At 55.0% G+C, this 16,649-nt stretch overlaps 1 protein-coding gene across 1 annotated transcript in view; it reads left to right on the forward strand.

Moving 5' to 3' along the window:
• Positions 1-16,649, forward strand: part of CACNA1A (calcium voltage-gated channel subunit alpha1 A) — a gene marked incomplete at its 3' end in the record, with an annotated part of 251,525 nt that overhangs the window by 123,858 nt on the left and 111,018 nt on the right. Inside the window, exons 5-6 of the mRNA XM_045289704.1 lie at positions 960-1,112; positions 5,946-6,139. Coding sequence (XP_045145639.1) covers positions 960-1,112; positions 5,946-6,139 — 347 coding nt within the window. The remainder of the gene's footprint in view (positions 1-959; positions 1,113-5,945; positions 6,140-16,649) is intronic.

Consider the following 16,649-nt stretch of genomic DNA (forward strand, 5'->3'; position numbering starts at 1 on the left):
GGGGTGGGGGTTCTCAGTTAGGCGTCGGACTGCTCACTGCCAGGTCAGCCATTCAAACCCCCTAGCCTCCCCTCAGGAGAAAGAAAAGTGGGGTCTGCACCCCTGAAGACTCACAGCCTCTGAGACCCCGAGTGGGGGAGCAGTGAGTCGGAACGAGACCTGGGCTGTTGGACTCGGGGGGGAAACGTCTGCCATCATCGGCTTTCTCCCTTCCACTCCCAATGGGGATTCGGGCTCGGTATCATTTGAGAGCCAGCCACGTGGTACATTATTTGCAGTGGGGCACGCTCCTAGACCCTGGGCTTTTGGGGACAAGGGTTCCTCATGAGTTGGCATTAAAACCCCCACTAGGAGACAGACGAGGCTTGCTAGTCCCAGAAAGAATCACAGTCTCGGGAACCCACAGGGTTCTGCCCTGCCCTAGAGCGTTGCCATTGAGGCTCCTCCCACCCTGCCCCCTCCCCTCTCGGGGACTCTGCCCAGTCTTTCTGCAGCGGGGCGCGCAAGACATGGCTTGCCCACCTTGAGTCCGAGAGGGGGTGAATGTCTGTGTGCTCCCACTTCCTGGGGTTCTCTCCAGACGGCAGAGAGCTCACGTGGCCTATGGAAATGGGACACTGCCTGCTCCCTGGGCAGAGCTGCCTCATGCTTTGGCATGAGTTGGGAAAGGATGCCCCCTGTTGGTGGAAAACATTAGGAAAAGGCGCCCCACCACCACCACCAGGAAGCTGCCCACCGGCCAGGAGCGTGGCCCCCAAAGCAAAGGCCTGTGGCCCCCTTTCTCACCCAGAAGATCACGGAGCAGAAGCCCAAGTGAAACACACTCAGTTCTTAAAACACAAAGTCCTGTCTAACAAAGGAAGACTAGCTTCCCCGGCCCGGGTTGGGTGGTCAGGGGTCCCCCGTGCAGGCGGCGGGTGCTTGCTCACGGGCTGGGGGTTCTCTCTTTGTCTCCCCAGGTTTACAAGTCGTCCTGAAGTCCATCATGAAGGCCATGATCCCCTTGCTGCAGATCGGCCTCCTCCTATTTTTTGCAATCCTCATTTTTGCAATCATAGGGTTAGAATTTTATATGGGGAAATTTCATACCACCTGCTTCGAAGAAGGGACAGGTAGGTCCAAGCACCTAGGTATGTTGACAGGTTGGTTAGTTTCCAACTTGCCACCCCCACCCCACCCCCGTTCTCCTCCTTTGGGGATGAAACTTCGGGAAGGGACCCTCTGGTTGGTGGGGGTGGTGGTTATTTCTTCATCCCGGCACCTGGGAAAGACAGGGACGGGCCGAGTACTAAGGTCTCGGTGGTGGCTGGGGTCTTGAGGTAGGAGGGCTCCTAGTAGCCGACCCCGGGGCAAGCAGGTGGGGGAAAGGAGACCCCAGGGGGGCACCAGCATGGAAGTGGGGACGCGATGCTAGGGAGGGAAGGCAACTAGTAAGGGATCCTTGTGGTTGGGGGGCTGATTGTGTCCCCCAGGAAGAGATGTATTGAGTGACCTTGTTCATAAGGAAGTAAGGCTGGTCTTTGATAGGATAGGAGTCCAACTCCCAGCTGCTTCTGAAAGGTGTCTTATAAGTGGGGAGAACAGATGTGGAGATCAGCCCACGCAGGAACACACACAAACCAAGGAACACACACATACACACACATACTGGGGCCACCAGACGCTGGAAGAGACCAGGAAGGACCTTCCCCAAGAGCCAAATGAGAGCACAGCCCGGCAGGCACCCCGGATCCGGCTTCCTCTCCTACAGAACCACCAGACGCGGACATTTCTGTGTTGAAAGCCCTCCGCTTTTTTATATTCTGCAAGGGCAGCGCTAAGAGACCCGGCCACGTATTAGCAAGTCTGGGTCCAGCCTGGACCCTTTAGGCCCATTCCAGGAGGAGGACCCTGCAGCGGAGAGCGCCCACTGCAGAGTCACCCACCGCAAGTGTGTGGGAGCTGGGGTACTGTCCCCGCGGCCCCCAGCGGGCGCTCTGTCGGGTCTGCGGGCAGGCGCCAGGGGTGTTTCAGACAAGAGTATGGACACTCGTGAGAGCAGGAGGGGTGGTGTCCTGCATAGGAAGAGGCATGGCCTGATTGCTTTGGGGTGACAGTCCTTGCCCGGCTCAGGTACCCCTCTCTCCCAGACGGCACAGTGGTGTCAGAATCCACACACAGGTCGTTAAGCGAGAACCAGATGGCTCCTGGCCTTCCTCACGATGGGTCTGGGGTGGGGCTAGCAGGACTGGGAGCCCCAACACTGGCACCAGCCAGCCGAAACCTAGTGCTGGGCAGGGCACTAGAGGCCCACTGCTGGCCAGGTTGAGAGAAGATTCGGGGCACAAGGAGGCCAGGCAAAAGGCCCAGCCCCAGGCCCTGCACTGACCAGCCGTGTGGACGGCGTCCTCTCTGGCTGCCCACACTCAGGCCACAAGTAGCTGCGGCTCCATTTTCATGTCCACCCTTTCCTCTCAGTTCTGGTGTCTTCTAAGGGCTGCTGTGGCCAAGTGCCACCAAAGGGGTGTTTACAGCAACACAAACTCTCAGCGCTACAGCAGTCAGAAGGCCAAAGGGGGGTGTTGGCAAGGGCCTAGCTCCTTCAAAGGGTCTGTGGGGCGAAGGCTCCTTCCCTGCCCCTGCAAACTCCTGCTGGCCAACTCCGGCCCCCTTGGTGTATGGCCTGGCCTTCCCTTGTGTCTCTGTGTCTCCGGCCCCACCCCCACCCCAGCACACCCTTTCCTTTTTCTGATCAAGACTCCAGTCACCCCAAATCCAGATGATCTCCCCTCAAGACCCCTGACGAAGGATCCCTTCTACAAAGACCTGACTTCCAAATCAGGTCACTGTCCCAAGCTCTGGGGCTGAGGGTGCTGACATAGCTTTTCAGGGCAGGTTACATACAACCCAAGCCGCCCGCCACACGCCCGTCACTTGGTGATCGAAAGAACCCCAGAACTAAATCGGGCCGGGAATGAGGGCTTCTCTGGTCCAATACTGCACGGCCGGCGAAGGGTCGCGTTGGGGGAACGACCATCTGACCCCTCAGGTCAAGGGAACCATTACCTGGGTGGAAAGGCCTAAAGGGGAGGCTGAGCTGAGGAGGAAGAGGTTCTGGGCCTCTGATTGGAGGAAGAGACGAAGGTGCTGCCAGGGGAAGTGGCTCCTGGGGCTCATCTCACCCCCGCCCCCGTGGACCCCTCCGGACAGCAGACAGCCCGACAGAGACATCCTGCCCCTCTCCCAAGCCCCCCAGGAAAGGGAGCCCCCAACAGGACAGGGAGACTGCTGGCTCCTCCCTCCTCCCCCCTGGCTCCTCCTGGCTCCTCCTTTCCTGGGTTTGTGAAGTGTGCTCAATGTGGGATGTCCTAATTATTTCTTTCCCCGATGAAGAAGGTGTTAATTGAGGCAGAGCTATTTCTGCGGCCAGCCTCGTCCCCCGGGCGGAAACGTGGAGGGAGGGAAGCAGGGCAGGGCCCCTCGGAAAAGCCAGCCCTGAGCCCAGAAACTAGGAATCTGGGGGGCGGAGGTCGGTTGGTTTTGATTGTTTTTGTTTCCTGAGCACCCGCACCCCTAGAAGAGGCCACGGACTGGCTTGGGTCCGAGTGGGGTTGGGAGGGGACAGGCGTGGGTGGGGGCCCCCGAAGGGCGGGAGTCTTCACTTTGGGGAGATGACTGCCAAGCTGAGGCCTCAAAATACAGGGCGTGTGAGTAAGAGACAGATATCGACAGACATCCAGGCAGCAGGTTAATTTTAACAGATATTGATAACCAAACTCCACAGACTTTCTGGACCATCGCTTTTCTAGAAGCCACGCCCGGAGCACGGCGTGCGCGCGGGTGAAGGGGGTGGGGGCCGGGGCCCTGCTATCAAGACACACCACGGGTGGGGAGCCAGTCCCTGCCTGCCCCGCAGGGCACTCCCCACACACCGAGAAGCAGAATCGCTTTCCAAGAGCTGCCGGGAGCCTTCGAGGAGACAAGGCCCCTCCTCATTCATCCACAGGCCCTAGCAATGTGGCCTTCAGTGTGATTCGGACCCCCAAATATGAATGCGCGGGCACTCTGTGAGGTTGGGAACCCACCCAGATGTGGACGCCTGGAAGACGGAGACGGTTCGGGAAAGAGGCAGCTGTCCAGGCAGACGGGGTGGGCGCCTTATGGATACCTGTGGAAACTGGCCGTCGGGACACGGGGACTCATGGTCTTCTCTCTGCTCTCATGGTTACCTGAAAAGGGGTTTTGTCCCGTGTTTTTTGTTAAAGAGAGGCGCCCTGGTTACCCGTGTGTCCACGAAGAAATAAGAGACCATAGGTTTGGTTTGTTGAGGGTCTTTATTTCCTCACCCTGCCCTGAGCCTTATGTTTGTCATTTCACCCTCCTACGAGTATTTATTAAAAAAATTGTCGGGGTAGCCAGCACCACCACCCCACCCCACACCCAACCCCTGCCACCTGTAAAGAGGCCTATCCAGCCTCGGAGTCTTGGCCGCCATGTCACTGTCTTGTTCCAGAGCAGTGGGCGTCAGTGTGGAGACGTGGACACCGTGGGGCTGCGCTTCTCACCTCTGTGTCCCTACCACCTGGAAGGTCCAGAAGCATCCTTCCTTCCCGCCACAGCGGGCTCAGCCCAGATGGGACCCCTGCTGCAGAGCTGGTGCCCCATACACTGGGTCCAACGTTAATATTCAAGGACGTTTGCCTGTTGGGGTTTTTTTGCCCGGCCAAGGTCACTGTCCTCTCCGAAAACCTCTGACCGTGGGAACCAAGCCCTTTCCCAGCCGATGCTCCAGTCAAATGCGCGGGACACTCGTGGGCACATCCCTTGCCCTTCTCATCCACACCCGGGAATCCCGGCCCTGACCTTTAGCACCCAGCCCAGCGGCTGCCTCCCCAGGAAGCTTCCCGGTTCCCAGTGAAAAGGGCGCCCATTGGCATGCTCCCCCCTCCCGGTGGCATTTCCACAATCTGCCTCCAGCTATTCGGGGAGAAAACGTAGCGCCTGTGCCGAAGGGTAGGCACTGTGTGTACTGGTCTCCCTCGCCCCCAGAACAGCTCCCTAAGCCTAGTGCATCTCAAGCAAAAGAAACTCCAAGGAGCTATGGAAGGAAAACAGAACATGATGGACAAGCTCGTTCTAGGGGACAGCTAGGGGATTCTATGCCCAACAGCCACACACACACACACACACACCCAAGGCTTTGTAGACCACGAGCAGATCTCAGCAGAGGTCAAAGGGCTGGAATGACAACTGCACCGCAGTGAGCCTGCGAGATCAGTAACAGCAACAACAAGAGAACTCTCACAACGTTTGGAACATCAAGGAGAGGCTTTTTATCGGGGGATAAAATAATACGATGCCTAAGCTTTGCTGGAAAGTTTTCTAGGGTTAAGACAACATGAAGGGGGAAGGGGGTAGAGATTTAAAAAAAAAAAAGATTGGCCCAGGATGAACAACTATTGACATTGGTCATAGAGATGTGGGGGATCTCCCCATTTTTGTGTATGTCTGAGGATTTTTTTGAGAACACTTCTTGATTACTCGTGGGTCAAAAAAGAAAGGATCATTGGAAGGACGCTACCTCTCGAGAAAGAAATTGAAATATATTTTAAGGGGACAAGAGTGATGACAATACCTATCAAACCTTTGTGAGACACAGCCAAATCCTCCTTCCAAGAGGATTCATAGCCTTAAATGAAGGTTCCCCAACTCAGAGACGTGGGAGAAAAGTATATCCGACCAGAAAAAATGAGAATAATAGTGAAGGTTAGAGAAGAAGCCAATGGGATAAATAATAATTATAATAATAAATCAGCCCGACCAAAGCTGGTTTCTTAGAAACACTGATGAATTCATCCCAACAGTCATTTTTCTAACAGCACTGAATAGACACTGGCCACTGTTTCTCAGAGCTGGTTCTCCCCGCCCCCACCCTCCCTGACTCTCGCCCCCTTTCCCTTTCATAGATGACATTCAGGGTGAGTCTCCGGCTCCATGCGGGACAGTGGAACCCGCCCGCACCTGCCCCAATGGGACCAAATGTCAGCCCTACTGGGAAGGGCCCAACAACGGGATCACTCAGTTCGACAACATCCTGTTTGCAGTGCTGACCGTCTTCCAGTGCATCACCATGGAAGGGTGGACGGATCTCCTGTACAATGTAAGTGTGCTGGCGCTCAGCCAGCTTCTGGCCAGGGCCGGTGACCTCCAGACCAGGGATGTCCCCAACCCAGGGGCAGCCTCAACACATCCCTAGGAGCGCTTCCTCAGAGACCACCAGGCACCCATAGCAGGGCTCTCCCCAGCAAAGGCCCTCAAACATAGAAATCCAGCGGGCGCACCCGGCCGAATACTTTTTCATTGTCCAAGACTTTGGCTTTTAAAAAGCAATCTTCCATTGTGGTTTTTGGTCAACGTCTACCCAGTCGTTTAGGCCCTGGGTCAGTAATGTCTCCACAGATTGATGTGCGTCCGGTCATCCTTCATCCCTCACGAGGCCTGGGCATTCTCGTGATTCCCGGGGTTATTCCCGGGGTGGTTCTGTTTCCAGTCGTCCCATTTTTCTGAGCCGATCTGTCACTGGGCTACAAGGTGACCTACCGGGGCTGGTATCCATTCAAAGTCTCAAGGGTGCCTCTGGGATTCAATACTCTCCGGGCTAAATCCATGGGTGGTTGTTTCTTTCTTTTTAAGGAATGTGAGGTCCTCCTGTCCTGGCCTGCCAGGGTCCGTCTATATGGTCCTGATTAGGACCGTTGATTGTGATGGCCGGGCACCATCTAGCTCTTCTGGTCTCCGGGCAGATGATGCTATGCTTCCCGGTAAAGAATATTTACCTTGCAGGCTGGGTTTTCCCTTCTCGTGCACTCTTCCCAGGTAGAGACCAATCCTCCTATCACAGGTGGTCCCTCACCAGCTTTTAAGACCTCAGACACTGCTGGTCAAACGAAGCACATTCTGGCCTGTGTCAGGGGACTTGACCAAGATAGTCCTCATCCTCCAAACCCAGAAAACCAATCCCTCGAGGTGCTTGGTGAGGTCATTTGCATACTTTTTTAAAAGGTAACGTTAACATGCTTGAGTACATCATACACTGTACTACTGAAAAAGCAATGTGGATGAAAGATAGAGCCACGCCCCTTCCTGCGGGGTTTGTGATTTTTGAGTCTTTGTTTTTCAAAGTTGGGGCCCAGGGGACGTGTCTACCAGGAGCTTGTGTCTTCCTCCCTTTCTCGGACATTCTCCCGGTGATCCAGAGTCTCGGAACTTTCAGGAGGGCCTCTTGTGCTTCTATTCTCCAACCACCCTGCCTGCGCCCCAGGAGTACGCACGGGGCGGCTACTGGCACCCACGTAGTTGGGGCTTGGACATACCAACGGGAGAGTCCTCGAGTGTACAGGACAGAGCTGTCGGTGGGAAGGAAAGGGGCGAGGCCGCCATCCAGGAGCTGGGCCTGTCCTCCCACGTCATAATTTCATACAGAAGTCAGACTCAAATGTCCACCCCCGCGAGGTCAAAGCCTAACTCCAAACCCACACCATTGAATTGATTCTGGCTCACAACGACCCGGTGTAGCGTTTCCGAGGCAGCGAATCTTTGCAGGAACGGATGGCCTCGCCTGTCTCCCGAAGAGTGGCTGGCGGGCTTGAGCAACTGACCTATCTGTTAGCCGCCGACTCTTATCCGATGGCGCCAACTCCGACACAGAATGTCTGGGTCTCCAGATCCAGACTCTTGTCCTAGGTCCTGAAACTGTTAGGGCTGCTCTGAAAAGATGTCCACCTTCTCCCCACCTACCACCCCCAACCACCTTAGTCCTTCTAATACATACTTTTGTGCATCCAAGCACCCCGAACCCACATAGTCCCCTCGTTCTTACACTGCCAGAGCGTTCTGTGGCCACAGGAGCAGGTCCTCCGGCTTCGGCACAACCGCTCAGTGGCTGCTCCCGGCCTCTGTCACCAGACCCCTGGGAGGGATGGTGGGATGCAGCCCCACGCTCTGACTCTGCCCATGTGCTGCCAGGAGCAATCGTGAGCGCTGTTTTCAGGCCTGTGCCCACATAGCTGGGTGGTGATGTGGGGGTTGCCCATTCGAAGAAGTGAGATTACCAGGTCAGAGATCCAGTGTGTTTATCATTTGAATAAATATTTAGTTGCTTACGTTTTAAAGCTCCCTCCGCCCTCAAACACCCCCCCCACTTCTACCATCACCACCCACCTGTGCAGGTGACACCCCTAAGCCATCACTCAGCCATCTGTCAGCACAGAAGATGGGGCAAGTCAGTACAAAGACGCCACAGACCCAAGAGCTTCCGGGGCTGCTCCGCACCCACCTGTGGGCGGGTGGCGGGCTCCTCTCCCCTCTCCCTGACGGCTGAAATGGCCAGGGTGTGCCTGATGGGAGCATGCCAGAACGCCCATCCTCTGGAGGGACAGTGACAAGAAACCAGTGGTTCAAAGCCACCAGGTGCCCTGAGGGGGGAAATTGAGGCTGTCGGCCCCTGTAAAGAGGTACAGCCCTCGGAAAGTCGCTGAGTTGGAGCAGACACGGTGACAGCGGTTCTGGGCTGCTATCGTTTTGCCCAGGGACGCATTTGGGGGCATTCAGAGTACAGCCTAGGCATGGGGGCAAGCAGGACCGCCACGCACAGCCATGTGGGTCTCACACTAGACAAGTTAGCCCATCTCGGGAAGGAGCCACCCGCCGGGTGCTGATGGCACACCTACTGGACTTGTCTGAGCACAGGCACCCTGCAACCTGCATGGAACTCAGTGATGCCAGGGCTCTTGGGTGGCCTTGCCTGCAAACAGCTTGGGCAGAAGGCTGCACCCCGTTGGCAAAGCCTGCTGGGAGTTCTGAGTTGCTGCTTTATAAGGTGGGTGGGAGAGGCAGCTTCGCAGAATGGAACCCTCTGGGAGAGAAGTAGTGCTGGGAGCTGGGGAAGGGGAGGAAGTGCCGGTGCGGAGAGAGCAATCCATGGCAAACAACAGTCACCTCCTAGAGTCCAGAGGGAGGCCCAGAGGCTCCCAGTATGACGCCGAGGGGGTGCCCAGTGGTGGAGGAGGAAGTGTGAGCAGGACTGTGCATTTCTAGAAGGTTCTATGGAATCGGCAGCGTGGGCCCAGCAGATGTTTGTCCTGGAAGCAGCTGAACTTGGATCTGAGTCACCTTGGAGGGGGTGGGGGGGGTGGGGGTGGAAGCAAGCTCAGACTGGGCTGTGGCCCTGCCTGGGTTTGAGCCTAGCTCTGCCACTCCCTTGCTGTGCTGTGTGTCCTTTGGCAGTTGGCTTGGCCTTTCTGTGCCTCCATTTCCACATCTACAAAACACAGGGGGCTGCACAGTCCCAGCTCCTGGGGCACGAGAGACATTAGAAGCGCTGTGACTGGTGACTGTTGCTGGGCCTGTGCTGTATGCACAGGGTCCCCCGGCCCCACCGGGCCCGCTTTTAGAAACGTGCATTGACTGTTTCATTGTCAAAGCCCCTGGCAGCGCCTGAGGAAGCAAGCTGACTGCTGACCATTTGGAATAACCAATAACCAGCACTTTCGATACACTTAGACCCCAGCCTCTTCCTCTTGGGGAGCCTGTGCCTGTGGACCTGGCCCCAGTGTGAGCCTAGAACACTGGGTGCCAGCCAGGATGCGTGCCCCTGCCTGGTCACTACTGGAGTAAGGGTGCTCGTGGCACCTGGTGGGGAGAGCCTGAGGTGCACGGGACAGCCCTCGCCCCAAGGATATTCCAGCTGAGCTGTCAGCAGTATTGAGGCTGAGGACCCTGGCCAAGGTACCTGCGAGTGGGGTTTCCTACGCTGGATGGGCAGAGTCCACGGCAAGTGTGACCCAGAAAACCAAACCTGATTCAGACTGATCACCACCCCTTAGGAGAGAGTAAACCAGCCCCCTAGGGCGTCCTAAGCCGTGGTCTTTGTGGAAGCACACCACCACACCATGTCTTTCTCCTGCCAAGTGGCTGGTGGGTTTGAACCCTAGACCTTCCCAATCTGGGCTGAGCATTCAGCTGTTGTGCTACCGGGGTCCTTGGATGGTGTGGCCAGAGCTGCTGGATGCTGGGGCACAGTCTGCCTCAATGCCCGCTGGGGTGGACGCCACCTGTGCCCCGTCCCACCCGGTCCCATGGGAGCACTGCAGGCTCCCTGCCCTTCTCTGCCCAAGAGCTCTGAGACGGCTGGGGGACTGGGTCTGCATTTGATGCCACTCGCCCTGCTCCCATGCCCAGCAGCCCCACCCAAGAGCCAGTGGGAGCCGGTGCCACCAGCACGCCCCATCAGGTGTATGTTCTAATGCCGCTGTCACCCAGAGCTCCCGAAGGACTGAGCCCCAGGTGGCCTGTTCAGTGATGCCCCCTTTCCTGTGTGATCCTTCCAGGGATCGCCTCCCTAAGGAACAGCATGCACCTGAGCCCAGGTCTGGGCCTTCTATCGCACGCAGAGGCTCAGGGACCACCAGGGTGAGGGGCTGAAGTGGCAGCTTTGAGTTTCTGCTGCGAGGCCCTTGTGAGAACAGGACAGTGGCTTTTCCAGGTGGGCCTTACCCTGATGCTCAGTCATCTGCCAGCCCAGCCGGGTCCCAGGATGCCCCTCACGCTAACCAGCCACCAGCAGGCAAAGAATGGGGATCCTGGCTTTGTCCTCTGTTGCTGCCGAGGCTGCAAAGGTGGGGCCTTGCCAGCTGTCACTGCCCCTGTCCCTGCACCAGGCGATGGCTTCCGGGTTGGACAAGGGCCTCGGACACTCTGAGCGCCTGGGGTGGGGTGGGGGGCACACAGCTGCCAAGTGGAGGCCCTTCGTGGTGGAGGCAGACCTTTAAGACACCAGCACCTCATAGACATGAGGTCTATTCTTAAAATCCATTCGTTTGTTGTGTGCCAGGCAATGGTCAGGCGCTGGTCCGAGAAGGGAAGAGGACACAATTCCCCTCCCCACGACCTACTAGGACAGGCAATAAGCATGACAAATACCAACCCACACAGTAAGCAGGAAGTCGCCACTCATTGGCAGGGCGGACTGTGGGAGATCAGTGAAAAAAGCCTCACCTTGCGGGCTAGAGAACCACGAAGCCCGGGTGGCACAAGGGTCACTTGTTGGGCTGCTAACTGTAAGGTCTGCAGTTTGAAACCACCAACGGCACTGCAGGAAAGGCGCTTCCTGCTCCTGCAGAGTTAAAGCCTCTGGCATTCCCAGGGGCAGGTCTGCCCCGTCCTATAGGGTGGCTATGAGTCGCCATTGGCTCAATGGCAGTGACTTTGTATTTTAGGTGTTATCATCATCATTATTATGTATGCTAGAGATCCATGTTCGATTCCGAGTCAGTGCATATCAGGCACAGCTACCCGCCCCTCCCCGTAAGCGGAGATCTGTATGTTGTTATACCGCTGGATGGGTCTTTGCAAAGCTTCCCGATTCAGAGAGATTAGGGATCCAGACTTGACAGTCTACTTAAAAACTATGGGATATGGGGTGTTCATAAGCCAGGGGCCAGATTCACAGCAGCTGGCAACAACAGCCAGTAAATAAACAGGCCATGTGGGCCATTCTAGGTCAGGCAGTCATGGGGGGCACCCCTGAAATGGCATGTCAGCAGAGAAGGAAGGAGCCAGGCAAGTGTTTGAGGGCGAGCATTCCCAGTGGAGGTCATAGCATGCAGAATGGCAGGGCTCTTCTCCACAGCATCTTTGGACCCTGTTATGGATTCTGTTGTGTCTCTTGAAACAATGGGTTGGAAAATCCTCACTCCTGTGGTACCTCTGAAGGGGAGCATCTTTGGAAATAGGGCCTTGGAAGGTGCCATTGGCTAATATGAGGTCATACTGCAGTTGAGCAGGTCCTGATCTCACTGGAGCCACTGGAGGGGTGTTCCTATAAAAAGAGAAGAGGCTCAGATACAGAGGGAAGACGGCCCTGTGAACACAGAGGCAGGGATGTGAGAGAAGCGTGTGCAAGTCAAGGAATGCCAAGGGTTCCAGGAACCCTCGAAGTTCAGGAGAGTCAGGGAAGGGTCCTCCCCTAGCACCTTCAGAAAGCGTGGTCTGCAAACACCTTGATTTAGGACTTCACGCCTCCGCGACTGGCCCATCTCTGTGGTGCAAAGCCATGTAGAAAACCCATGCGAGCCACTGGCTCATGGAAAGGACAGTGGCCATGGGGGCACGATATGACGAACATGACCAGTGTCACCGAATGGTTGAACCGGTCAGCGTTTATTACATATACTTGTTGGATACCACCCATGTTCCATGCAAAGGGAGCCTGGAACTGCTCCCGTGGGATTTCCTAGGCTGAAGTCTTTGTGGGGACAGTTCATCAGGTCTTTTCCTCTGCAAAGCCGCCGAAGGATTTGAACTGCCCACCTTTGGGTTCACAGCTGAGCACGTACCGATTGGGCTCCAAAGCTCAGTGTCCCCTCAGCAATGGCGTCCTTCACTTGCGTCTTAACATCACACCCTTGAGATGCGGTGGACACCGTCTTGGTTGCGTGTGTTCTTGGGGTTTTGTTTCCTTCTGCCCGATCTCCCTTGTACCTTTCCCCCGCATCCTTAAATATCCTCCCGACAGGTGAAGCTTAATGACAGCAGAACAGCCCGTCGTGTGGAGAAGCCATACGGGATGTGACAATTCCCTATTAATAGCCAGACTTTCTGTTGCTTCCCGTTTTGTTCTGATTTTATAAATAACCAGGTCAATTAAAGTTGTTGTTGTTGTTGTTGTCAGGTACCTTCGCGTCGGTTCCGACACATCACGACCCTTGTGTCCAACAGAACACAAAACACTGCCCAGCCCTGCTCTAAAGTACTATGGAAAGTTAGAGGGTCAACAACAGACACACACACAAACAGGAAGGAAAAAGTACATAATAATTTTTTTAAAAAACCAGGAAGACGCTCAACGAGATGGATTGCCACAGTGGTCACCACAGTGGGCGCAAACAAAGGACTCGTTCTGAGCTGGTGCAGGACCTCACGGTGGCTCATTGTGAGTTGTGCCCAAGGTCACTTTGGCTCAGAACTGACATAGCTGTGCTCCTGACAGCAACAACGGGGCTCGTTTTCTGTATTTTTACCTCCATTAAAAGAAGAAGGAGGTGAACTAGGAAATGGTATGATGTCTGGATTGGGTTCTAATAAAATGGATTGAAAGAAATAAAATTTAAAAAGAAAGAGGAGGAGGAAGAAGGGGGGAAAGAAGGAAGAAGAAGAAGAGGAAGAGGAAGAAGAAGAAGAAGAAGAAGAAGAAATGAACACCGGGAAGGAAAGACTAAAAGAGACCCCACTGAGGCGGCCCAGCAGCAGTGGGAATGCTGGAATCTCGATGTTCTTCATTTCTCTCTGGATCTTGAAATTGTCTCTACAATGAACACAGTGTGTGTGTGTGAATGTAGACATCAAAACATTCCCATGTAGCAATGTCTATACATAATGTTCTGGGACACTGGTTACAGTCGCTACACTGGAATACACTTTGCTTTTAATATCGGCAAAGAAAAAGAACTTGTCGCATTGAACCTTTGGAAACGAAACAATGACAACAAAGATATCTGTCCACTCCTGGACCTGGAGGAGAGAGAAGGATGGCCGTCTCGTGGGCAGCCGCTGTGTCCTGAGAGCTCTGACATTATAAGACCACGGTGTTTGTAGGGCCACGCTCTCTCTGAAGGTTCTAGGGGAGGGCCTGCCCCCACCTCTCTCTAACTTCCCAGGATCCTTGGCGTGTCTTGGCCTGCGGATGCACCTCTCAAATTTCTGCTTTTGTGTTTACATAGCTGTCTCCCCTCTGTCTGGGTCTCTTCTCTTTCTATCAGAGCCCTACTTCCAGTGAGGTCAGAAAGAGCCCCCCGATGTAAATCAGTGCTCATGTGAACAAATGAATACAGGACAGCAGAGGACCCTTCCTTATAGAAACATTCCGTGTGGTATACGTGGACACCACCCCTCCGGTAGGAGGAGCCTCGGCTCATTTGCCCCTTGGGAGGTGGGCTGGACTTTGAGGTGATTCCAAAGAAGGAAGTAGGGGAGGGCAGTGTCCTAGCTCTGCAGTAGAGATGTCTGGCAGACACCACCTGAGCTGAGCAATGGAGGTGAACCACCACCAGCTGTGGGTGTTTCCTGATAGGCTACGATGAGAAAGCCCCTCCCTTCTGGGGTCTCGTTCCCTAAAACCCACAACCCCAGTCTAAGTCCAAGAAAACATCAGACAAACTCAGGTGGGAGGGCATTTTGCACAACCCCAGGCCGGACCCCCTAAACACTGTCAAACAAAGACTCAACACGGACACAGCCCAGAGAGTGACGGGAAGAAGTGACAACTAATGTCCTGGGCTCCCTTGGCCCGGCTCCTGCGACAGAAAGGGGGCACAATAATGGGAAAGTGGGTGACATCTGGGTAGACTTTGGAGTTGAGTTTTTAAACCCATGCTGCTCTTATCATTTGTTGTTGCCAACACGTCGGTTCCCACTGGTAGTGATCTTGTGTACAACAAGGGAAACACCTACCCAGGCCCATGCTAACGCTCACCGGTGCTATTAGTTTGAGCCCATTGTTGCAGCCCCTGTGTCCATGCATCTTGTGGAAGGCCTTCCTCTTTCACTGCCCCTCTGCTTTACCCAGCATGATGGCCTTCTCCAGGGACTGGTCTGCCCTGGTAGCATGTCCAAGTACATGGGATGAAGTCTCACCATCCTTGATTCTCAGAGCCACGTCAGGGGTCCTTAACCACAGCTCCCTATATCAGGCTGGTGGCTTCCAGGTATACATTAAAAGACACGAGGCTGCACGGGAAGCCCTATTTTTAGAAAAACAAACTTGCGATGGAGTGAGGCGATGTGGTCCTTTGATAACAATGCCTAGAAGCATCCGAACACCTCCCCTCATTCCACAGGCTTCTCACACTGTCTGGGCGGGCCCTGTGACCGGCCTGGGATGACTGACTGCTGTGGTGTCCGCCGGAGCGGCTCTGGTTTGCTGTGCCTTCCCATAGCGGAAGGAAGTATCCCACTTTAAGGGGAAGTGGAGGGAAATGATTTCTACTCAAATTCAACAAGCCCCTGCATGTTACCGTAGGGCCCCTGAGGATTTCTGGGAAATCTCACAGGAGGCTTCTGCAGTTTCAGTGACTAGAACTGGCAGAGATGGTGATCGTTCAGCAGGTGACTGGGGCTCTTGCTGGGTGTGTCCGCAATGGCCCCAATACAAAGAATTGATACATGGCCATCTAGTCAGTTCCTAATTGGAGCCACTCTGGGGAACAGAGAACCACACCCATAGGGTTCCCAAGGCTGTAATCTTTCTCCAGAGGAGAGGCTGGTGGGTTCAAACCATCAGCTTTTTGGTTAGCAGTCAAGAGCCTAACCACTGAAGGGCCAAGGCTCCTTATACAAAGAAGTGTGCCGCAGGGTCTGTGACAGTGGGAGTGGCCAAGCAGGCCTGGGGACCACAGATGCAGGCTTCTTGGGGAATTTAGGGCAAAAGTGAGAGTCAGTTCACAATTAAGTACAATAAACAAGCCTCGGGCCCAGGAGATTCCTGTGTACCTGGTTCCTCCGAATGGGTGAACCCCGCTCCTGGTACCAAACGTGTTAGGCTGGGGATCAGCCATTTCCTCCACGTCACCCTGATCTGAAGGCTTGAAGTCCTTCCTTGCACAGATGAGGAAACTCAGGCCCATGACGGCGCTCGGTGACCTCGGCCTGGACTCCAGCGCTGTCTGACTCACCGCTAGCTCCCTGTGATAGAGCCATTTTCTGCCTCCCCCAGCAAACGCACCAAGGCCTAGCTCCTGGAGCCCAAGGCGGCGGGCTGGGGAACCCCGGGAGGACTGCAGCAGGGCGTTTGCTGGAGGCACGAGCGAGTGGCTGTGTCGCTGGAGCGACAGGTGGCCTGTTTCACAGGAACCCCCTCACCACATGTGCCACAGGCAGGATTTGTGTGGCTCAGAAAAGCCAGAAATCGCCCCCACTCCACTCAGGGACAGTCCTGATGCACTCCTCTCCAGCTGGGCCCGGGAAGATTGGGGGTTCAGTGTGGGTGCAGGGAGGGAGAAGGAACTGGGGTCTTTGGCTAGTATCTTTGTGAGCATGAAGGGGGTCTTGGCAGCAGCAGAACAACTCGAGTTATGTTTTAGGCCCTGCTGGGTTGAGAGCTGATTGTGCCCAGCCTGTTTCTGACACTGAGGGGAGATGGTTCAGCCCCATGGTCCAGATCAGGAAACACGAGGGGAAATGACCTACCACAGTCCCCAGTGCTGGGCAATGATCATTACTTTTTTTTTTTTTGAGATGAAATCAATTTTATATTATCACACATTTGGGAAAAAAAGTTTGTGATAAGATAAAATGCATATTCTAAAGCGGTGCCGTTCATTGGCCTTCTTCACATTCACAGTGTTAGGCAGCCTGGCTAATCTCTATTTCCCAAACTGCTCATCCCCCCAGACAGAAACTCCATATCCATGAAGCAGTAATGGCCGTCAGCTCTGGCAACCTGTACCCACTGTCTGTCCCTGGGAGCTTACCTGTTGCAGGTATTCCATTCCAGTGGAATCACACAACACTTGCTCCTGTTTTGTCTGGCTTCTGCCACTCAGCATCTAGGTTTGGTCCACACTCCAGGAGTTCCTTTGTCTTAAGACAGGTTGTTGTTGTTGTTGGTGGTGGTG

This window comes from Echinops telfairi, unplaced genomic scaffold (genome assembly GCF_000313985.2).
Source record: "Echinops telfairi isolate 266 unplaced genomic scaffold, ASM31398v2 ScPeMD7_30;HRSCAF=105, whole genome shotgun sequence".
Lineage (NCBI taxonomy): Eukaryota > Metazoa > Chordata > Mammalia > Afrosoricida > Tenrecidae > Echinops > Echinops telfairi.